A 23,796-nucleotide genomic window follows, 5' to 3' on the forward strand; every position below is an offset into this window, starting at 1 on the left:
CTTTCTGCTACTTCGTTGTTAGTGTACAGAAATGCAACTGATTTTTGTATGTTGACTTTGTATCCTGCAACTTTCCCATATTCGTTTATTACTTCTAAAAGTTTTCTGGTGGATTCTTTAGGGTTTTCTATATATAAAATCATGTCATCTGCAAATAGTGACAGTTTCACTTCTTCCTTTCCAGTTTGGATCCCTTTTATTTCTTTCTCTTGCCTGATTGCTCTGGCTAGGACTTCCAGTACTATGTTAAATAGGAGTGGTGACAGTGGGCATCCTTGTCTGGTTCCTGTTCTTAGAGGGATTGCTTTCAGTTTTTCGCCATTGAGGATGATATTAGCTGTGGGTTTGTCATATACAGTCTTTATTATGTTGAGGTACTTTCCTTCTATACCCATTTTATTCAGAGTTTTTATCATAAATGGATGCTGTATCTTGTCAAATGCTCTCTCTGCATCTATTGAGATGATCATGTGATTTTTATTCTTCATTTTATTAATGTGGTGTATCACGTTGATGGATTTGCGAATGTTGAACCATTCCTGCATACCTGGAATAAATCCCACTTGATAATGGTGTATAATCTTTTTAACGTATTGTTGCATGCGATTTGCTAGTATTTTGTTGAGGATTTTTGAATTGATGTTCATCAGTGATATTGGCCTGTAATTTTCTTTTTTTGTGTTGTCCTTGTCTGGTTTTGGTATCAGGGTAATGTCGGCTTCGTAGAATGAGTTAGGGAGCTTCCCCCCCTCCTCAACTTTTTGGAAGAGTTTGAGAAGGATAGGTATTAAGTCTTCTTTGAATGTTTGGTAGAATTCACCAGGGAAGCTGTCTGGTCCTGGACTTTTATTTTTGCGGAGGTTTGTGATTACTGTTTCGATCTCCTTACTGGTGATCGGTCTATTCAAATTCTCTACTTCTTCTTGATCCGGTTTTGGAAGGTTGTATGATTCTAAGAATTTATCCATTTCTTCCAGATTGTCGAATTGGTTGGCATATAGCTTTCATATTATTCTCTTATAATCTTTTGTATTTCTGAGGTGTCTGTTGTAATTTCTCCTCTTTCTTTTCTGATTTTACTTATTTGTGCCTTCCCTCTTTTTTTCTTGGTGAGTCTAGCTAAAGGTTTGTTAATTTTGTTTATCTTTTCAAAGAACCAGCTCTTGGTTTTATTAATTTTTTCTATTTTTTGGTGTCTATTTCATTTATTTCTGCTCTGATTTTTATTATCTCCCTTCTTCTACTGATTTTGGGCTTTGTTTGTTCTTCTTTTTCTAGTTCCTTTAGGTGCATTGTTAGATTGTTTATTTGAGATTTTTCTTGTTTGTTGAGATAGGCCTGTACTGGTATAAACTTCCCTCTTAGAACACTTTTGCTGTATCCCATAAATTTTGTTAATTCGTATTTTCATTTTCATTTGTCTCCAGGTATTTTTTGATTTCTTCTTTGATTTCTTCGTTGACCCAGTCATTGTTCAGTAGCATTTTGTTTAACCTCCACGTATTTGTGGCTTTTCTGATTTTCTTCCTGTAGTTGATTTCCAGTTTCATACTGTTGTGGTCAGAAAAGATGCTTGGTATTATTTCAATCTTCTTAAATGTATGGAGACTCGTTTTGTGGCCTAATATGGGATCAATCCTGGAGAATGTTCCATGTGCATTTGAAAAGAACGCGTATTCTTCGGTTTTTGGATGTAATACTCTGTATATATCTACTAGGTCCATCTGTTCTAGTGTGTCATTTCAGCCCAATGTTTCCTTATTGATCTTCTGTTTGGATGATCTATCTGCTGGTGTAAGTGGAGTGTTAAAGTCCCCTACTATTATTGTGTTACTGTCTATTTCTGTTTTTATGTCTGTTAATAATTGCTTTATATGTTTAGGTGCACCTACATTGGGTGCGTAGATATTTACAAGTGTTATATCCTCTTGTTGGATTGTTCCCTTGATCATTATATAATGCCCTTCTTTGTCCCTTGTTACAGTTTTTGTTTTAAAGTCTATTTTGTCTGATATAAGTACTGCTACCCCAGCTTTCTTTTCATTGCCATTTGCATGGAGTATCTTTTTCCATCCCTTCACCTTCAGTTTATGAGTGTCTTTAGGTCTGAAGTGTGTCTCTTGTATGCAGCATATATATGCGTCTTTGTGTTTTATCCAATCAGCGACCCTACGCCTTTTAATTGGGGCATTTAGTCCATTGATGTTTAAAGTAGCTATTGATAAGTATGTACTTACTGCCATTTTTTAACTTTTTTTTTTCCTCAGTGTTTTAGTAGTCCTTCTCTGTTCCTTTCTCCTTCTATACAGAATTGATGGTCTCTTTAGTTTGACCTCTGTCTGAAAGCTGTACTCTTTAACTCCCCTCCTCCCTCCTTTTATGTTTTTGATATCATATCTAACCTCTTTTTTGTGCATTTGTATCCATTACCCTCTTATCATGGAAATAGATAATTTTTCCTATTTGTGGTCTTCTCTTTTCCCCTTAAATCAGTCCCTTTAACATTTCTTGTAGCACTGGTTTCTTGGTGACAAACTCCTTTAATTTTTGCTTGTCTGGGAAATTTTTGATCTCTCCTTCCATTTTGAATGATAACCTTGCAGGGTAGAGTATTATTGGCTATAAGTTTTTTCCTTTTAGCACTTTAAATATATCGTGCCACTCTCTTCTAGCCTGTAAGGTTTCTGCTGAGAAGTCAGCTGATAGCCTTATGGGGTTTCCTTTGTATGTAACTTGTCTTTCTCTGGCAGCTTTTAGGATTCTCTCTTTATCTTTAATTCTAGACATTTTGATTATGATGTGTCTTGGTGTGGGCCTCTTTGGGTTTATCTTGTTTGGCGCTCTCTGTATTTCCTGTACCTGTATGTCTGTTTCCTTCCTTAGGTTAGGGAAGTTTTCATCTATTATTTCTTGAAATAGATTCTCTGCCCTTTTGTCTCGCTCTTCTCCTTCCGGGACACCTATAACACAGATGTTAGTGTGCTTGATGTTGTCCCAGAGGTCCCTTAGACTGTCCTCAGTCTTTTTAATTCTTTTCTCTTTTACCTGTTCAGCTTGGGTAATTTCTTCTAGTCTTTCGTCCAGCTCGCAGATCCATTCTTCTGTATCCTCTACTCTGCTTTTAAGTGCCTGTAGTGAATTTTTATTTCCAGTATCGTATTCTTCACTTCTGATTGGTTCTTTTTTACATCTTCCATTTCTTTGTTGACATTCTCACTGAGTTCATCTATTCTTCTCCCCACATCAGTGAGCATCCTTAACACTCTTTGTTTGAACTCTCTGTCGGGTAGGTTGCTCATTTCTGTTTCACTTAGTTCCTTTTCTGGAGTTTTGTCCTGTTCCCTTGCTTGGAATGTATTCCTTTGCCTCCTCATTTTGCCTCTTTCCTTGTGCTTGTGTCTATGCATTAGGTAGGTCAGCTATGTCTCCTGCTCTTGGATAGGTGACCTTATGTAAGTGATGGCTTAGGAGGCCTGCCATGTGCTTCCCTCAGTTCTCAATGTTCTAGGGGTGATATCTATGTGGGCTACATGTGTCCTTCTGTTGTGGCCTGTTTGCTCTCCCTGTATGTGCCCAGGTAGGCCGAGTTATGCTCCTGCCCAGCTGTTGTAATGCTCAGATGTTTGTAGTTGTTGTGGGCCCTTCAGTCTCTTTATCAGGTGTGGGGAGCCCCAGCACAGTTGGCTGCATGTTCTAATACCACATTTGTGTTGCAGTATTTCTTTTAAGTGAGTAGGCCCCCAGTGTGGCAGGTTGTTTGGCTCAGGGGTTACAATTGCTATAACCCTCTAGCCTTTAGGTCTCTTGTCAGCTCTCTGAGGATTGCAGATGGGTGGGGCTGGCCTCAGGCACAGGAGCACCCAGTTGTTTCAGACTTTGGAAGGTGGGGCAAACCACCTATGTGGCTCTTTGAGAAGCAAAAGTCTTCTGCAGCTGACAAGTCCTGCCGCCCACAGGTCCACACACACAGTCAACACAGTCCTGCCCCGTGTGTGCGCCCCGACCTTCCGAAGTGGACCCAGTCTCTCCATGTCGGGAGCCCTACACACTCCACCACCACCCACACTCTCCACCTGCTCCTTGTGCACGTCCTGCCCCACTGAAGCTGGGTCAGTTGACAGGCTGCAGAGAATCCAGTCACCAATCTATGCAGGCCCACAAGTTGCCTGAGGGCTTGTTGTTCGGTGGGCCAGTCTCTAGGGTGGGCTGCCTGCTCTGGCTGAGCTGGATTAAATCGGTGCTCTAGCGGGTGGGGCAGACCGGGGCTAGCAGTCCCCAGAGGAAACTCCAATGGCGTCTGTGTCAGCACGCCCACACCAGGCCACAACAATGGCCGCCGCCAATGTCCCAGTCCCTGGAGAGGTCTCACCTCTCACCGAGATGCACTCAGGGCCTATCAGGTGAGTGTCTTTTCACCAAAGCGCTATGCACCTTTCTTTCTGGTGGTTTTAGGTTGCTTTCTGAGATGGGTGAGTTTGTGTGGGGGCCCTTTAAGAGCCGGTTTTAATTTCTTTGTGAACCAGCTTTTCTGGGGTATTCCCCAATGTTTTAGTAGCAGGCAAAGTCAGATATTATGCCACTCATCTTGATTGTGCTGGGTCCACAAAATGCCCACAGCGGGGGCGCTCCCGGCTCAGGGCCCTGCACCTCCAGGGAGGGCTGCTCCCAGGTGGCCGTGACACGCTGCGGCTTGTGAATGCGGCGTTTTTCCTCTCCAGAAGGGAGATTCTGCCTCTTCCACCTCAGTTAGTATTGTCCGTTGTTGCAGGAGTTCCTTTTATCCAGTTTTCAGTTCTGTCTCAGGGGTAATTTTTCCATGAGTAGTTGTAAATTGGCTGTGTCCGGGGAGGAGGTGAGTTCAGAGTCTGCCTAGGCCACCATCTTGACTCTCCTCTCTCTATTTAAAATATTCTACTCATCCTTGGAAACATCTTCCAGATTTCAAGTGTCTTAATTTCTAGGATTTGTCCTGACACAGTTATCCTGAGCAAGCAGCTGTGTCCTATTGCACTTCACGTTTTTCCTCTGTAAAATGAAGAATAATAATGATACCTGCACTGTTGGCCAGAGAGGGATGTCTTGAAAATCAGATAAGATTCTAGACATGAAAGTGTTTTTGTGAATTGGGAAGTACTACTTGCGTGTAAGAAATTATTATTATTATATTTAGTGGTATCTGTATATGCTTAAATCCACAGCATTTTCACAGTTTTCATACTAGCCTTCAAGAGAGAATTTTATGCCTCTGATAATAATGCTGAGAGAATTTCAAATGAGATTATATGAAAATAATAATTATATGTTAATAACTAACATTGTTACAGCACTTTGTCACAATAGACTGGATTCTTTGAGGGTAGAGACTGACTTTTTCTCTCTGTACCTTATTGTCCAGCATTGAGCTGGACATTTAGTAGGACTTCAATAAACATTTGCTAGGTGAATAAATAAATGAAAATAAGTTTTATATACATTTATTAATTTAAACCTTACATGAGAATTGCTAGGTAATCAGGCCTGGTTTTTAATGCTTGCAGATTCTGTAGGCGAGTGGTTGTTATATCTCTGGGCTTATATAATAAGCTGTGCATAACTCTATCATTGTAATTAATATGTTTTATTGTAATTTTCTGTGTATTTTAAGTTCCTTGAGTGCAGTACAGCAAGCAGACATTGCTAACAGTTGAACAAATCAATTGTTAACAAAATAATTTGTTAGGGGAAAAAATGACTGAGAGGTGAAAATCACCTAGACCTCAGTACTTAATTATTATATTCTACTGTGTTTCCTTAATAAATATTTCAGTGAGTACTTTCTCTTCATCAATAAGTATGTCAATATATAGAAAATTAACCATTTCTTTTATAACTGCTTCATTTTCTCACATTCCTCTGTATTCAGTCCATCAACTATCTCCTTTTTCTTGGACATCTAAACTTCTTCCTTTATGTTGATGTTTGAGTGCCAGCATATAAACATGCAGCTCTTCTCATCCTCAAACAAAACTAAAATGAAATCCCAATCTCCCTTAATTGTTTGTTTCTCTATTGTCTACCTTGGTACTTCCCTTCTACCAATCAGAGCTGAACTTCTCCAGAGAGCTGTCTTCATCTGTGGTCCTCATTTCCTGACTTCTCATTCACTCTATAATCCCACTGCAACCATCTCCTACTCCCACCACTCCTCTCGAAGGGCCCTGGAAGAGGCCACACTCTTCCTGGAGTGACCTCCTTCCTAGCCAACTTGGCACATGCCCACTCATCTTTTAACACATGGCTGATCTCTGTCCCTTCCAGATATCTTTTCTCAAGATCATCATTTCCCTGCCAGAAAGACTTTTCTGTTTATCCCCACCGTGCATGGAGGCCATCTGTTACACAGCACGTGTATTTGTTTCCTTAACTTGAGCTTTTTGGCTCCCTCTAATATCAAGGAATCGCCTTGAGGCCAGAGCTTGCGTTTTACTCTTCTCTGCATCTCAATACTTAGTATTATTCCTGTTACATTTTAGGTGCTCAATGAATGCTTTTTGAATCGACTAATAATTTAATAGAATTATGCTTTTAGAGAAATATGTCAGGTTCAATTTAGTGACAGGTCCAGTTTAGTGGCGAGTCTGCACCTCTTTTCTCTCCTTAGATAATGCCTGACTATTGAGACCATCTTCTTTTAAATAGGACAGTGATTCATCCCATCAGTATTACCTGGCACCTTTTATGTGCCAGTAGTAGTTTCCTGTATTGTAATTTTAGGATTCAGATAGAATCAGAAAACTCTAGGACCCAAACATACATTAAAATAAACCCTTTTTCAATGGTGTCAAATGTCCCCAAGACTAGACCATCAGATGTCTAGATCAGGGATGACAAACTCAAATGCCTACAAAGGCCAGGCAGATGATGTGGTCAGGTGAAGACTCCGGCAAACCGGAGAGTAGTTGCCTTCTGCAAAGAGGGCCGTGGATTCTTAGCCCTAGATGATCACTGACAATAAGAATGTGGGTCCACTGTTGACAGATTTCATTTTCAACAAAAGCTGGAAACCATGGGAAATCTGATGATTTTTATTTTCAACTATTGTAAAGTACACTCTGTGCTCTGGATACAGCTAGGGGTCTTTTAGCTGAACTCTGTAAAACACACAAAAATAATTCCTTTCCATTGCTTTTCTAAGTGCAAACGTTCCTAATTATGAGAACAGTAAATTCACAGAGAATCTTTTCCCAGGGTTCCAAGTGGAGGGTGAGAGTTTCAGAGATTCTCTGCAGCCAGCTGCTGCAGAATGAGCAAATTCTCACTGCCCTTACCTGGGGAGCTTGCCTTCTTGGCCTCCCGAATCATTCTGGACAAATCTACCTCCTACCAAGGGAATTTCAACTTTCTGTCTCACAGGATCTTAATGTTTGTTTTTTTTTTTAAAAAAACTCTTATACTATAAAAGAAAACTTGAGTAATTGAAGAGATATACCTTGTTCCAGAATGGGAAAATCAATAATTCAAAGGTGTCAATTTTTCCTAAATTTATACATTGCCACTGTATTAGAATATTACAAACAGATTATTACAATTAATCTGGAAGGATGGTTATAGGAGAATAAGCAGCTACAGGAGGGGGTAAGGCTGGGACACCCCAGTGCTAGGGAAAGAAAAGTAACAAGAAAGACCTTGACAACTGCATGTTAATTTGTGCTGTAATACTATAGTGATTAAAAAATACAGTGCTGCAAAAGAGAGTCCAACAGACCCCAAACCACAAGGATATTTAACAGATGGCAATGATGTCATTTTATATCAGTGGGGAAAGAATCAATGAGTCTATACATTCAAAAATAAAAAAGATTATAGCCATTCTAATGGGCGTGAGGTGATATCTTAGTGTTGTTTTGATTTGCATTTCCCTGATGATTAATGATGTTGAACATCTTTTCATGTGCCTATTGGCCATCTGTATATCTTCTTTGGAGAAGTATCTGTTCATTTCCTCTGCCCATTTTTTGACCAGGTTGTTTGTTTTTTTGTTGTTCAGTTGTGTGAGTTCTTTATATATTATGGAGATCAACCCCTTGTCTGATGTATGTTTTGCAAATATTCTCTCCCAGCTGGTGGGTTGTCTGTTCATCTTGATTCCGGTTTCGTTTGTCTTATAGAAGCTCTTTAATCTGATAAAGTCCCACTTGTTTATTTTTTCTTGTTTCCCTAGGCTGGGTAAGCATGTCATCCAAAAAGATTCCTTTATGACCAATGTCAAACAGTGTGTTGCCTGTATTTTCTTCTATGAGTTTTATAGTTTCAGGTCTCACCTTCAAGTCTTTGATTCATTTTGAGTTAATTTTTGTGAATGGCGATAGCAGATGGTCCACTTTCATTCTTTTGCATGTGGCTGTCCAGTTCTCCCAACACCATTTATTGAAGAGACTTTCCTTTCTCCATTGCATGTTCTTAGCTCCTTTGTCGAAAATTAGCTGTCCGTATACGTGTGGTTTTATCTCTGGGCTTTCAATTCTGTTCCATTGATCTGTGTGTCTGTTTTTGTACCAGTACCATGCTGTTTTGATTACTATTACTTTGAGGTATGTTTTGAAGTCAGGGATTGTGATGCCTCCTGCTTTGTTCTTTTTTCTTAGGATTGCTTTAGCTATTCGGGGTCTTTTGTTGCCCTATATGAATTTTAGTATTCTTTTTTCTATTTCTGTGAAGAATGTCATTGGGATTCTGATTGGGATTGCATTGAATCTGTAGATTGCTTTAGGTAATATAGACATTTTAACTATGTTTATTCTTCCAATCCACGTCCATGGGTTATCTTTCCATTTCTTTATGTCATCATCAATTTCTTTCAATAATGTCTTGTAGTTCTCATTGTGTAGTTCATTCACCTCCTTGGTAAGATTTATTCCTAGGTATTTCTTTTTGATGCTATTGTAAATGGTATTATATTTTTGAGCTCTCTTTCTGTTAGTTCATTATTAGCATACAGAGATGCAACTGATTTTTGTAGATTGATTTTGTACCCTGCAACTTTGCTGTAGTTGCTGATTATTTCTAATAGTTTTCCAATGGATTCTTTTGCGTTTTCTATATATAAAATCATGTCATCTGAAAATAGTGAGAGTTTCACTTCTTTGTTACCTATTTGGATTCCTTTTATTCCTTTTTCTTGCTTAATTGCTCTGGCCAAACCTCCAGTACTATGTTGAACAGGAGTGGTGAGAGTGGGCAGCTGTGCCTCGTTCCTCTTTTCAGAGGAATGGCTTTCAGTCTTTCCCTGTTGAGTATGATGTTGGCTGTGGGTTTACCATAAATAGCCTTTATTATGTTGAGGTACTTTCCTTCTATTCCCAAGACAAAAAACAACAAATGTTGGAGAGGATGTGGAGAAAGAGGAACCCTCATACACAGCTGGTGGGAATTCAAACTGGTGCAGCCTCTATGGAAAAGGGTATGGAGATTCCTCAAAGAATTAAAAATAGAGATGCCCTATGATCCAGCCATCCCACTACTGGGAATCTATCCAACGAACCTGAAATCAACAATCCAAAGAGGCTTATGCACCTCTATGTTCATTGCAGCATTATTCACCATAGCCAAGAAGTGGAAGCAACCTAAGTGTCCCTTGACTGACGATTGGATCAAGAAAATGTGGTATATATGTACAATGGAATACTACTCAGCCATAAAAAAAGACAAAATCGTCCCATTTGCAACAACATGGATGGGCCTGGAGGGTATTATGTTAAGTGAGGTAAGCCAGAAGGAGAAAGACAAATACCATATGATCTCACTCATATATGGAATATAAACCAACACATGGACAGAGAAAACTGTATTGTGGTTACCAGGGGCAATGGGGGTGGGGGGTGGGCACAAGGGGTGAAAGGAGTCATATATATGGCTATGGACAAACAAAAATGTACAACCCAAAATTTCACAATGTTAAAAACTATTAAAACATCAATAAAAAATAAATAAAAATAAAAATAAAAAATAAAATAAAAAAATAAAAAAGATTCTAGGCATAATACCAAAACCAGATATCAAAACCTTATAAAAGAAAATATCGAGTGATTTGACCATGTATAAGTTTAAAAGTTCTGTATGGCAAAAGAGAGCATCACATTTGCAATATACATGAGACAAAGAATTAATATCATTAATAAGTTAAGAGCACTTCCAAACTTATATATTTATTTCTAAAAGGTTTGTCTTAGTGTGTGTGTGTATATACATGTATAGTTAACTTTACTAGTGATTAACTAATTTAGAACTAAAGGAGCACTGAGTTATAGCATTTGGCCCATCATGTGGGCAAAGATAAAAGCGATTATGGAAATGTCAATTTGTTTAACCTTTTCTGAATGGCAATTTGGCGATATGTCTCAAGTGCTTTGAAAAAGGTCATATCACTCATGGGAATTTATCATCTGCAAATAACTACAAGAGTCTGTACAGATGAATCTACAAGGATATTCATTGCAGCACTCCATACAACAAGGTTATTTGAACTAACACTGATTCATTAATAAAGGGTTGTTAAATCCATTTTGTTCCATCCACCCAAAGGAATACTATGCAGCCATAGAAAAAAATGTGGAAGATCTATATTTAGTGTCATGGAAAGATGCCCACATACATTATTAAATGAAAAAAGCAGGTTACAGAGCTTTAGGTATAGAATAATTCCATTTTTACAAATACATATTAGATATGAAAAACATTTTAACAATCATATGCTAGATGTCAATAATGATTATTTCTGAATGGGAGACTTATGGGTAATTTAAGTTTTTTGTACTTCTAACTTTTTAATAAGCATGCATTTTTATTGCATTGTGTAAAAAATTGTTTAAAGCTATAAATTGAATCAATCAATACAGAGAGAGAGAGCTGGTTCAGGTTTACATCAGAGAGGGCAAAGACCTCCACTCAGTCAGTCAGGAAAACTTTTCCAAATGAGCCAAATCTTTTACTCTAATTAACTTTATTACACATATTTTTTGTTATTGTTGATCCAATATGAAAATACTCGACCCCATCTCTATGATTTTTCCAAACAGTGCCTATTCCCTCAGACTGGGGTTTTAAAATTTGTTCTCTTTTTGTTGGTTTACTTGTTGAAGTGGGCCTCCAGCAATTCCCTCAACTTCTACCAGTTGCTCTGAAACAAACTGTAAATTTGTTAAAGGAACAAAACTTCTTAATTCATATATTCATTTCATTTCAATAGTTGTTTCCTATAACACTGATCTTTTTTTCTCCTTCTTTGTTGCCCATCCATCCACCCCACCTTTAAGATTCCCTTCCTACTGAAATGATTTATTGCTCTTGAGAGGCAGTAAGATGTAGCCTGCTTAGGTTGAAAACTCAGCTCTGACATTCATTAGCTGTGTGAATTTGGGCAAGGTACTTAACCTCTCTGAGGTTCAATTTCCTAATCTGTAATTTGTAACTCTGTATCTACCTCATAGGGTTGTTATGAGGATGAAATAATAGATGTCAGTCACTTAGAACAGTGGCCTGGCACGTGGCAATCACCATATAAGTAATAGCTACTATCATTTTCATTGTACCTTCCTTCCTAAGCCAGCCTCTGATCTGATTTCATCATACCCACATTCCACTTGCATTAATCACAATACCTCTTGGAAACAATAAGTGGATCCACGATATTCCTTAAGGCCAGAGGAAGGGCTCTCATTGGGGGGGCTGTCTCCCTGTGAGCACCCACCGCAGGGCGGCCTGCACATCAGGGTTCCGGAGGCTGTAGATGAGCGGGTTCAGCATGGGGCTGATGACAGTGTTGAGGATGCCAATGCCCTTGTCCTTGTCTGAAGCCTCCGCTGAGCCGAGCCTCATGTAGCTGAAGACGCCTGTCCCGTAGAAGATGCCCACCACAGCGAGGTGGGAGCCACACGTGGAGAAGGCTTTCCTCCTGCCCTCTGCATAGTGGATTTGCAGGACCGCAGCTACCACGTGTGCACAGGACACAGTGATGAGGACCAAGGGGGTCACCCCCACGAAGGCTGCTGCTACAAAGAGCAACTGCTCATTGAGTTGGGTGCTGGAGCAGGAGAGCTGGAAGAGCTGTGGGAGGTCACAGTAGAAGTGATTGATCATGTTGGGGCCACAGAATTTAAGAGTAGATAAGGCAACGGTTTGGGTCAGTGCATTGGTGAAGGAAAAGAGATAAGACACACCCATCAGGGCTTGCTGGATTCCCCAGCTCATGCGGGTGCTGTAGGTGAGGGGCTGGCAGATGGCCAGATAGCAGTCATAGGCCATGACGGTCAGCAGGAAGCAGTCCACCCCAGCGAGGACGTGGAAGAAGAGCTGCAAGAGGCAGGCCCGATAGGAAATGTCTCTGTTATGGGACATGAAGTGCCTCAACATGGCAGGGACGGTGACGCTGATGTACCCAAAGTCCAGCAGGGACAAGTTCCCCAGGAAAAAGTACATGGGGGTGTGGAGTTTGGGTTCAGTGAGGATGGCGGCCAGGATGCTGAAATTGCCACCAAGTGTAGCTGCATAAGCAAGAAGGAAGATGACAAAGAGCATGGGCTGTGGAGCTGGAGTCTCCGTTAGGCACAGCAGGACAAACTCAGTGACCACGGAATCATTTCCTGTGGCTCCATCCATGACTCTCTTCCACCAGCAGTAGAACTGAGCAAAGCTGGATGGTGCCAATGGTGGTAAAAGGAGAATGAGATCTTGATAGCACCCACAGAGTATAGCAATGTCCAGGAGGGCCAGGGTGGAAGGACACATAAAATTTAATGGGAAGTTAAAGACTGAGACATAATAGGAAAAGACTTGATAAATCTAACTCTTAATGGGCAAGAACAGTAGCATTGGACAGACTCAGACAGAGATAGACGAATTGACACAAAACAGGGAACAAATGTAACATTTGAAAGGTAAAGGGAAGGATTGTTTTCCTGAAACCAAAGTTCCAAGAGGAAACCTCCAAGATGGTGGCATGGCCGTTATTTGGGTACACAAGATCATAGAGGATGAAATGGAGGCATCAGGGGAAGCGGACAGGAAAGCATGCTCCCCCACAGCCTGTGTCCCTGCAGTCTCCACATACACGTCATCACATGCGATGGCAGTAATCAGATGCCTGCCGTTGCCCAGACTATTAACAGATGGACCTGTGAAGCCATGAGACTTGGTCTGGAGTTTTCAGAAAAATAGCGAAATGAAATGAAATGAAAACAGTGAAACTCGATGAGGAGATATCATTGAGGACATCTCCAGCTCCATATCCGGGGACTACCAGATTTCTAGATTTTCTAAATAGAAAGACTATATTGCATTTCTCCATATAGAGTCTGGGAAATTTGGGCTCCAAAGTACCGACCTTTTACTTAATAAGAAAAACGTAAGAAGAGATTTTGAGCAGGGTAAGAGTTTCCAGGCTTGAGCTCCAGTGGGTTTGGTGGATACCCAGTTGAGCTGCCAGTTGAGCTCTCTCACACAGCTAGACAAGTAGATACCCAGAGCCCAGATTCCCTCTGCTTCCAATTCCACCAACACTTAGCTTCTTGCTTTTCTGTCTCCTGGCTCTAATTGCACACCATCCAACACACATGCTATCATGGACCTGATGACCAGAAAAGAGCAGAGTCTGTTATAGTGCCATGACCTGCCCACACACATGATCAGTTAGATAATGCTTTCCTTTCTCCAGCTCTGAATTGGTCACGCTAACAAAGTACACAGTGATCCGCCTCAACCTCTGGCTGAGGGATGGATATTTAAGTCACTCACATGGAGTCTACCCTGAACGGGAAAAGGCTGAAGTTGGAGTTCCCCAAGGGGTAAAAGGCATGAGCAAAGGAAGACATTTCCTGATAATTAATTTGGAGAATAATGTCCTCCAAGTCCACAATGCATCAACCAACATCTAATGGTCTGGCCTTTTCCGAATGGGCATGTTGTTCTGACTACCACCTCAAACTCAATCTCTCCAGATCTGAACTGGCCTTCTTCTTTCTCAATCTGCTCTTGACTTAAATATTTTGGTAACAGACTTACCATCCTCCCAGTTAGCAAGGCTTGAAACCTCAGTCATTGCTGACTCCTTTCTCTCTCTAACCCCTAACCTTCAAACACCCAAGTCCCACGTGATATTTTTGGAGGAAGAGAGAAGCCATTCCAGAGCCCAGAAGATGAACTTCACTTGGATGTTCAACTTCACTTGAAACTAGGTTGTGAGAGGACAGTGAGGGGTCTTGGGATGACACTCACCCAGTCGAAGGGAAGGACACTTTTTGGGCAAAGAGGAGGGGTAGCCACTCCATCTCAGAGGCCCCCACAGAGGGGAGAGCTTGTAAAGGACAGAGAGACAAAGAGACAAACAACTGGGCTGACATCATTTTCATGATGGGATTTTTCTCTGCCCCATTGTTACCCCTAGAGGCCTCAGAAATTAGCACTTTCCAGGGGGAGCTAGAGCCAGATAAACACCTGCCTTTGCCACAAACGTAATGAACTCTAGAACATTTAAAATGTTTTAAATGTTCTCAAAATGTTTCCAAGTATGACCTTCATGGATATGGCAAAATTCATTCATTTATTTAACAAAAATTTTTCTGAGCACTTACTATGAACTTGCATTCTTATCAGCATTTTATAGAGTTAAAATGAATCTCAGAAACTCTTAACATGCAGTGAAGGTCACACAGTGTTGGGGATGGAGTTGGGACTTTGGGTTTAGTTCCCCCTCCATCATTTTCAGGGGCAGGGGCAGTGACTTGTGACTTCCTAGCCTTGCCTGCAGCATGGAGCTGAGAGGAAGGAGGAGCCCGGGGTAAGATTTGCTCCTATCTCATCCCTGGAGCAGTGTCCCCTCATCATCTCACAAGGTCACCTCACATCTCCCATCACAGCTCACTTTAACCATCCTCAAACCCCACTTCTCTTCTAGTCTCAAACAAATGCTTCCCTTCTCTCTGCTCCCATGGTATAATTGAGACCCTGTAATATCCTGACCTCATGCCTCCGACACCATAAAGAAAGATAAAGATTTGGAGTATCTTCTAGACCAAGACCACCCTACTTTTCAAAACTCCTGAAGGTAGCTTTAGGCATCAAATACAACTTTTAACAATTCCTTGTTAATTAATAAAGCTTTCCCACTGGCTTTTGTTAGCAGATTTGGGAGAAGCTCCTTGCAGGATCCATTCAGGAGACTTACAGTGGCTCAAGGCTGTCATAGGCCAAGGAGGAGTTGTCAAAGATTAGGATAAGTTGGGATCTCTGGTGACAGCTGTCCATGGAAGGAAACCTCTAGATTACAGACCCCAAATGGAGCCCATTATTGCACATTCCCCTCCTGACATGACAAAGCCTGCCTTCTCTCCCTGGAAAGTATCCTTTTCTCACACCCTGTTAACCCAGGAAACTCCATCCTTGAAGATCTATCACAGGTCTTCTCTCTTCCAGGAAACTATCCATGAGCCCATGGGGCTGGGTTAGGTGAGGCAGATGCTTATTGTAACCATGACATATCCAAAGAGCTTGCTTGCTCACAGGCTACTTACAACAGGTTTGTGAGCATTAGAGCTTGAGATTTGCAAGGCACAGCCACAGAGTGTAGGGAATAGGTTTCTCAGTCAGAAAAGTGCATCCCGAGCAGCTCTAGAGAGAACTGCAGAAGCACATGGATTTTTTCATTCCTTCATAAGTACAGGAATGCCCCTTGGGGACTTGGTTGGAAGCAGCCATCTTGGGCTGGCCAGACTAGTGGATAAATTTCTGGTATCTTCATACAAATCCTTTCTCTGATGGCATCCATAGTTATTTGGAGATTAGCAAGCATACAATGAGCTGGCCCAGCAAGAGGTACTTTTTAAAAAAATAGAAAACCAGACATTTTATAAGTATATTCAGCCTTCACTCTAATCCCAACAATTCCAACTCAAAAATGCTCCACTGTAGTTTCTTTGTTAGTAAAATGAGGGAGTAGATGATCTCCAACATGTCAACCAACTTGGTCCTTCTTTGACTGAATGACACCATACACAGGGTTCAGTTATGTGCACTGATAAGGCCATAATGTAGGTAGAGGTTATGGTCAGAATATTGAACAAGTATCAGACTGGTACTCTGCACCAATGGATTCCAGCTGAATATTACCCTGGATGTGGGCCTCCCACCATGACTCAAGGTCTACATTGTTGATGGGAAATTGACATTATGTCTTGAATTTAAAGTATTTCTCAATATTTATGAAATTATTTTCATTATTCCTATATCATGATATATGCAGTTGCAGAAATCACAGCTTTTCATTATTATTATCTCTGATGCTTTTAATTACACTTAAAAAATCATAAATATTTCCGGGCACCAATAATGTTACCAGGTTACTATGTTTAAAAAGTTCTATCAAAAAGACAGAAAAATAGTGAAAGGAATTAGTTTAATAAGTAGAAGATAAATATAGTCTTAAAACCTCCATCTCCTCCTGAAGCATGCACACCAAGAATAAAATGGACCATAAGATTCCACTGATGGATACTGCATAAATTAATTTGGGCAGAAACTGGTAAGCCAGTTGGCTCATTTGTTAAAAGTAGATTTTTTTTTAAGGAAGCAGAATGGAGCAAATGCTATTTTATTACTTCACTGTGAGGCAAATTAGAATGCATGTGGCATTCTAAACCTTTACTTAATCTACCTAGTAGCAGGACCCTGAACCTGCTGGAAGAACGACAGAGAGGAGGAGCCATTGGGCTCCTGTTGCTGGCCTTTCAAGATCTCCGTAATCTGGAGGAAACAGAACATTAAAAAATTTATTTATTATTATAAAAGTAATCTGATTCACTGTAGATCATTTGAAAGCAAAGAAAAGTAGAGAAAAAGGAATTAAAAACCTCCCATATTCCTACCAGTCAGGGGAACTGAGCGATGTTTATTTCGGGTCACTTTTCTAAGTATCTGCATATATGATTCAGGTCCAAATTTACTTCCTGTTTTACTCTTAATTTTATAAGATTTCACCTTACAATTGGGCCTGTTGGTATTATAGCTGATTGTTGTTGGCATATAAGGGATCTATTGAAATGTATGATTATTTTTTTTATCTAAATTGCTAATATCGTAGTAATTCTAAGAGTTTCCCAGTTTTTTTCTCCTCTCTTGGGTTTTCTATTTAGACAATTTCATTGTTTCCAATTTACTCTTTTCTCTCTTGTTTCTACTATTTAAGCATTTTATTTCTCTTTGCCTAAAAGTTTTAGAATAATGAGAAATACTTGAAGTAAAAAAGCCCATTGCTTTCTTTGCTCCTGATTTTAATAGAAATATCACCACTACTTCACCATTTTGAGTGATACAGATTTGTAGTGGACATGCCATCATGTAAAGTGGTGTACTTCCATTTCAAGTAACTACAAGCATTTTTTTTCTTTTCTTTTTTTCTCTACATCAGAAATGTATGTAGACGTTTATGAATTGCCTTTTAGAAAATTTTCCTCTTTTTAAGCCAACTAATATGCTACCGTATACTGATAGATTTACTAATATAAATCATCCTCTACTATAAAATCTATTAGATTTTCAGATTTCACCTTTTGTACTGAGGATTTTTGCATACCTATTATCAAATGAGGATAGTGTAGAAAAAATTTTTTTTTGCTATCGTTGCTACATTTTAGTATCAGGATTTGCTAACTCCAGAAAATGAATTGGAAGCATTTCATTTTTCTAAGCTAAGGAAAGTTTGTATTACATGATATTTACATTGATGTTTTAAAATAATTCATATAAGAAGTATACGAGGGGCCAGCCCTGTGGCTTAGTGGTTAAGTGCGTGCGCTCCGCTACTGGCGGCCCGGGTTAGGATCCCGGGCGCGCGCTGATGCACTGCTTCTCCAGTCATGCTGAGGCCACGTCCCACATACAGCAACTGGAGGGATGTGCCACTGTGACATAAAACTATCTACTGGGGCTTTGGTGGAAGAAAAGGGAGGAGGATTGGCAATAGATGTTAGCTCAGACCTGGTCTTCCTCAGCAAAAAGAGGAGGATTAGCGTGGATGTTAGCTCAGGGCTGATCTTCCTCACCAAAAAAAAAAAAAAAGAAGTATATGAGCCTGGAGCCTACACATGGAAGTATATTGTGGACTATTTTTTCATTTTGTTTGCAGTTGTAGCTGGTTTATTTGGTGTGGGGACTGTTCTTGAATTGATTGGTCAAACTTAGGAGCAGATAGTATTCCATGACTATTTTTGCTCTGTGGTTATATCGCCTTTTCAATTCCTAATTTTGTGTGTATCTTTACATTTTTCTTCCTTAGATATTTGCCAGATATTTATATCTTTGTAATATATTTATAAGGACTTATGATCAATTCTTCTGTTCCTTTCTATTTTACTATCTGTTCATTTTTACTTTTAGCATTATTTTCCCCCCAAATCTACTCATACAGGTTGTTGGCAGGGACAAAGGAAGATAGGATTTATATACCTTTCATGAGGAGGGAGGACATCCAAGGTAGTTGTGGCATCAGGCAACTTGCCTGGAAGCTGGGTAAGGACTGAGGTGAAGACAGAGAGAGGATTAATGAGTGAGGTGTGGCCTGAGGAGTGGAAAAATACACTCTAGGACACTTGGGAATGTACCCTGGGGCTTCGCATATCCAAGTGAATCAATATATTTTTATTGAATAACTAAGTTGGGAAGACTGATCCCTTCCACTATGGGATGTCGTCTTACAGGGACCCATGGAGCCAGAATCTGGGGCCAACGGAACAGCTGTTACTGAGTTCACCCTGCTGGGCTTGGTGGAGACACCAGGGCTTCAGCCAGTTGTCTTTGTACTCTTCCTCTTTGCCTACCTGGTCACAGTCGGAGGCAACATCAGCGTCCTGGCAGCCATCTTGGTGGAGTCTAAACTCCAGACCCCCATGTACTTTTTCCTGGGAAACCTATCAGTACTGGACGTTGGGTGCATCACCATCACTGTTCCCTCAATGTTAGGTTGTCTCTTGTCCCACAAGCTTATAGTTCCGTATGAGGCCTGCCTCACACAGCTCTTCTTCTTCCATCAGTTGGCTGGTGTGGACTGCTTCCTGTTGACAGCCATGGCCTATGACTGATTCCTGGCCATTTGCTGGCCCCTCACCTATAGCACCCGCATGAGCCAGACGGTCCAGAGGATATTGGTGGCTGTATCCTGGGCTTGTGCCTTCAACAATGTACTGACCCACACTGTAGCCATAAACACACTCAACTTCTGTGGTCCCAGTGTGATCAATCACTTCTACCGTGACATCCCACAGCTCTTCCAGCTCTCCTGTTCAAGCACCCAACTCAATGAGCTGCTGCTCTTTGGTCTGGGTATCCTCACCGCAGGTGCACCTGTGGTTTTCATTGTCACCTCTTACATCCATGTGGCAGTTGCAGTCCTGCAAATCCGCTCTGCAGAGGGCAGGAAGAAAGCCTTCTCCACATGTGGCTCCCACCTCACTGTGGTGGGCATCTTCTACGGGACAGGAGTGTTCAGCTACCTGAGCTTGGGCTCAGTGGAGGCTTCAGACAAGGACAAGGGGATTGGCATCCTCAACACTGTCATCAGCCGCATGCTGAACTCGCTTATCTATAGCCTCCAGAACCCTGATGTGCAGGGCGCCCTGAGGCGAGTGCTCACGGGGAAGCGAGCCCTTGCATGAGGAGTGTCTCAGGTGTGCGGAACCACAGCAAATGATTTCTGTCTCTCCTAGATCCTTGAGTAAAACGACTTTTGTTAGGAAGTGATACTTCTTGTTCCCCTAGGAGACTCTACCTGATAATAGGTGCACAGGTTCTGTAGACCAGAACTCTTGGCTAGTTGACGTTTAGTCTTGGAGACCCTTCCCACTACAGATGGAGGTGGAACGCAGGAAGCTCTGCATCCTGAGAGGCTCTTGGTCCTACAGGAAGGACCTCTTGTTTGTTTTCTGCTGGAGTCTCTAAAAATACACCAGCAAAGATTCTTTCCAAACTGGAATATGAAAAGTCACAGCCTAGTTTCAAGTATTAGCACATCCTGCTGTCAGGCTTCCCCTGAAACAGCTCTCCAACCTGCTTTTACACAGGATCCCACACAAGACCCACACCTAGTACAATGTAATTTGAGACACTGAATTCTAGTACCCTGTCTACATCACAAGGTTCCAGCATGGTTAACAGTGGAGAGTTTATATTTCCTTTGGGGTTTCTCTTGTTTTGCTTTTCTACAATAGAACTATCCATTGATTTTAAATTTTTCATTAGACATTATGAAAGCAAAACAAAATTTTACCAGTGGAAAATTAAAGTCAAAAACTTTACCCTCTCTGTCCCCACCCCTCATAATTCAATTTTCCAGAAGAAACCACTGTTAAGAATTTGGTGCTTACCGTTCTTGGCTTGTTTTTTTGTGAGGAAGATTGGCCCTGAGCCAACATCCACTGCCAATCCTCCTCTTTTTGCTTGAGGAAGACTGTCGCTGAGCTAACATCTATGCCAGTTTTCCTCTATTTTGTATGTGGGATACCTCCACAGTGTGGCTTGATGAGCGGTGTGTAGGTTAGGTTTTTTTTTAATATGCATATAAACATGTTTACATAAATATATGTTTATATAATATGTTTATATAACGTGTATATGTTTATATATGTGTTTATATTTCATATCAATAGGGGCATGTTATGTCTTGTTTTTTGTTTACACATTACCTGGTAGACTTTTCTACCTCTGAAGTATCTAAAAACTTACCTTATCGATTTTAATGACTGCCTAGTGTTTATTTATGCATTAACCATAATTTACTTAACCATATTCCTTTTGATGGAGTTTAGATTGTTTCTAGATTCACTGCAATTACTATCAATGTTGTAAAGAATATTCTTTAGAGATGTGTTTCTATTATTCTGCAAACATTTCCATAAGATAAATTCTAATTAGTAAGATTCCTGAGTCAAATAAAATAAAAATTTAGATTTTTAATGTGTTTCTCTCTTCTCCTACACAAAATGTGCACTATTTTATTATTCCAATGGTGAGCAAACTGCTTGTTCTACACACTTTTGTCAACAGTGGCTATTATAAATAAATTCTTCTAATTTTTGACACTATAATGGTTGAAAATTATTAATTATTATTTTAATATGCATTTTTTGATGTTCTCATAAAGTTGAATATATTTTCAAATGTTTGTTATCCATGACGTGGACTGAATTGTGTCCCACCAAAATTCATATATCGAATCTAACCCCCAATGTAACTGTATCTGGAGAAAGGGCCTTTAGGAAGTAATTAAAGTTACATGAAATTAATTAGGAAGTATTAATGATGTATTTTAGAAAGTAACTAAGGTTAAGTTAGCCCTAATTCAACAGGACTGTGGCCTCATAAGAGAGGAAGAAACAGAAAACATTAAATCCTCTGAACTTATTCATTTTGTAACTGAAAGTTTGTACCCTTTGACCTAGATCTCCTCATTTCCCCCTCCCCTCAGTCCATGGCAACCACCATTCAACTTGCTGTTTCTATGAAATCGGCTTTTTAAAATTTTTTAGATTCCGCATATAAGTGTTACCATACAGAATTTGTCTTTCTCTGTCTGGCTTATTTCACTTAGGATAATGCCATTATTCCATCCATGTTGTCACAAGTGGTAGGAGTTCCTTCTTTTTCATGTATAGATAACATTCCTTTGTGTGTGTACATATATATGTATATATATATGCCACATTTTCTTTATCCAATAGTTCATTGAAGGACAGTTAGGTTATTTCCATATGTTGGAAATATCTCTTCAAGATAGTGATTTCATTTCCTTTAGATATACGCCCAGAAGTGGAATTGCTAGATCATATGGTAGTTCTATTTTTAATTTTTTGATGAACCTCCGTACGGTTCTCCATAGTGGCTGCATGAATTTACATTCTCACCAATAGTGCACAAATGTTTCCTTTTCTCCACATCTTCACCGACACTTATTATTTCTTGTCTTTTTGAGAATAGCCATCCTAACAGGTGGAGGTGATATCTCATTGTGGTTTTGATTTGCATTTCCCTGATGATTAGTGATGTTGAGCATCTTTTCATGTACCTGTTGGCAATTTGGATGTCTTCTTTGGGAAAATGTCTATTCAGATATTTTGCCATTTTTTAAAGTAGATTATTTGCTTTTTTGTATTGCATTGTATGATTTCTTTACATATTTTGGATATTAATGCCTTGCCAGATATATGCTTTACAAATGTTTTCTCATATTCCATAGGTTGCTTTTTTAATTTATTGATTGCTTCCTTTGCTGTGCAGATGCTTTTTAGCTTGATGTAGTTCCTTTACTGAAGTCAACATTGGCAAAGACTTCAGGGGTCTTTGTGGTCAAAACTGTGGAGGCCCTGCAGGTGACAGTGGCAGCTAGAGCTATTGGGGTCCTCGGTGTGAAGGCTGCTGGCATTCTCCTTTTCTCCTATTTTTCTGTGGGGGGGGGAGTTCTAGCCAAGGGGATCTCTCTTGGCACCAGGTCTGGTGTGCTGCACTCAGAGTGACAACAGAGCTGGGGTCCTGGGATCAGGTGCACTGGTCTGAGGTGCAGGCCTGTGCAGATCTCATGGGGAGCTAGGGTCTGGGTTTCTGGGGCTCACTGCAGTGACTCAGGCTCTGAGGGGGAGGAGAAAGGCAGCAGTGGCTTGGGCCCAGGCGGAAGGGTGCAGCAGCAGCACACCCTGGAGACGGCAGGTCAAATTCTGGACTCTGGTCCTAGTGGACATTGAGCAGAACACCAGCAGCTTGCCTCTGGTGATGGTGGGCCAAAGCCCTGACTCAGGATCCCAGCAGCAGGGAAGATAGCTGCAGCAATGCAGCCTGGTGATGGTGGGTCTACGGCAAGACTTAGGACCCATGAGCTGGGGCACAGAGCAGCAGCAGTATGGCCCCTGTAATGGAATGTCAAAGCCCTGACTCAGGACCCAGGGGCTGGGGCACAGGGCACTGTGCCCTGTGCGTATAGCAGACGCTTCATTATGCAAGGGCATATAGAATGCCTCCCAGAATTGTCAGAAGAAGAGGTGGTGGGGCATTTATCCATTGGCTCCTATCTCCTGTTTTCAAGTTGTCCTCTGCACTCTGGGATCCACATGTGCTCAGACCTAGTCAGTCCCCCGTGTTCACAACATCAGAGGATCAGGAGGAAGCGGGTACACTATCAGGTTGCAATGGGCAGAAGCCTGTAGGGAACTGTCCAACCCAGCCACGACTGAAATCAGAAGAAAGGCTGAGCAAGATGTGTCAGAACATCTGATATGTCTGCTACAATCTACTTCATAGGATTGTTGCAAGGACTGATAGGGATTCCAGCTTGTAAAGGTCTCAGCACATTACCACGTACATAACAAGAACTCATAAATGTTATCAGTTGGTATGTTATATTGTTAAACCTCTACTAGCAGCTTAATGAATCTTACTTCATGCATAGTCTTCACAGCAATGCTCTGTGGTAGAGAATATGTTCATTTCACAGATGAGGAAACTGAGGCCCAAAAGGGTGCAGCAGCTTGTCCAAAGTCAAACCTCTAATAACCAGAAGATCAGGTCCGTCTGCAGTGCTTTTCTGCCTGCACCAGGCTCCTCTGGTGGGAGGAGAGAGAGCACTCTATCCTGGGGATGGGGTGTTGGGTGAGTGATCATTGGTGGGTATGGGAGTGAGAGGAACCAACTCCTCAACCCTCCTTCATCTTCTGTTTATTAACCTGTGACCTTCACCAGGGCTTTCATCTTGTAAGGGCCTGGCCTAGACAATCATATTGATAGGCAGCT

The 23,796-nt window shown here is 40.8% G+C and overlaps 3 protein-coding genes across 3 annotated transcripts in view; 2 read left to right on the forward strand and 1 right to left on the reverse strand.

Annotated features, from left to right (window-relative positions):
* LOC106802296 (olfactory receptor 3A2-like) overlaps window positions 1–23,796 on the forward strand; it is a 91,977-nt gene that overhangs the window by 60,889 nt on the left and 7,292 nt on the right. The gene's annotated exons all lie outside the window — the stretch shown is intronic.
* LOC101394405 (putative olfactory receptor 3A4) lies at window positions 11,692–12,633 on the reverse strand. The gene has a single exon (XM_004433442.3). The coding sequence runs from the start codon at window positions 12,631–12,633 to the stop codon at window positions 11,692–11,694; it is 942 nt and encodes a 313-aa protein (XP_004433499.2).
* Window positions 18,677–19,699, forward strand: LOC101394569 (olfactory receptor 3A1-like). Its single transcript, XM_087440188.1, has one exon. It carries the CDS (start codon window positions 19,143–19,145, stop codon window positions 19,674–19,676), a length of 534 nt encoding a protein of 177 aa, XP_087296314.1. The 5' UTR covers window positions 18,677–19,142; the 3' UTR covers window positions 19,677–19,699.

The sequence above is a fragment of the Ceratotherium simum genome, chromosome 16 (assembly GCF_057802395.1).
Source record: "Ceratotherium simum simum isolate JZ-2026a chromosome 16, ASM5780239v1, whole genome shotgun sequence".
Classification (NCBI taxonomy): Eukaryota; Metazoa; Chordata; class Mammalia; order Perissodactyla; family Rhinocerotidae; genus Ceratotherium; species Ceratotherium simum.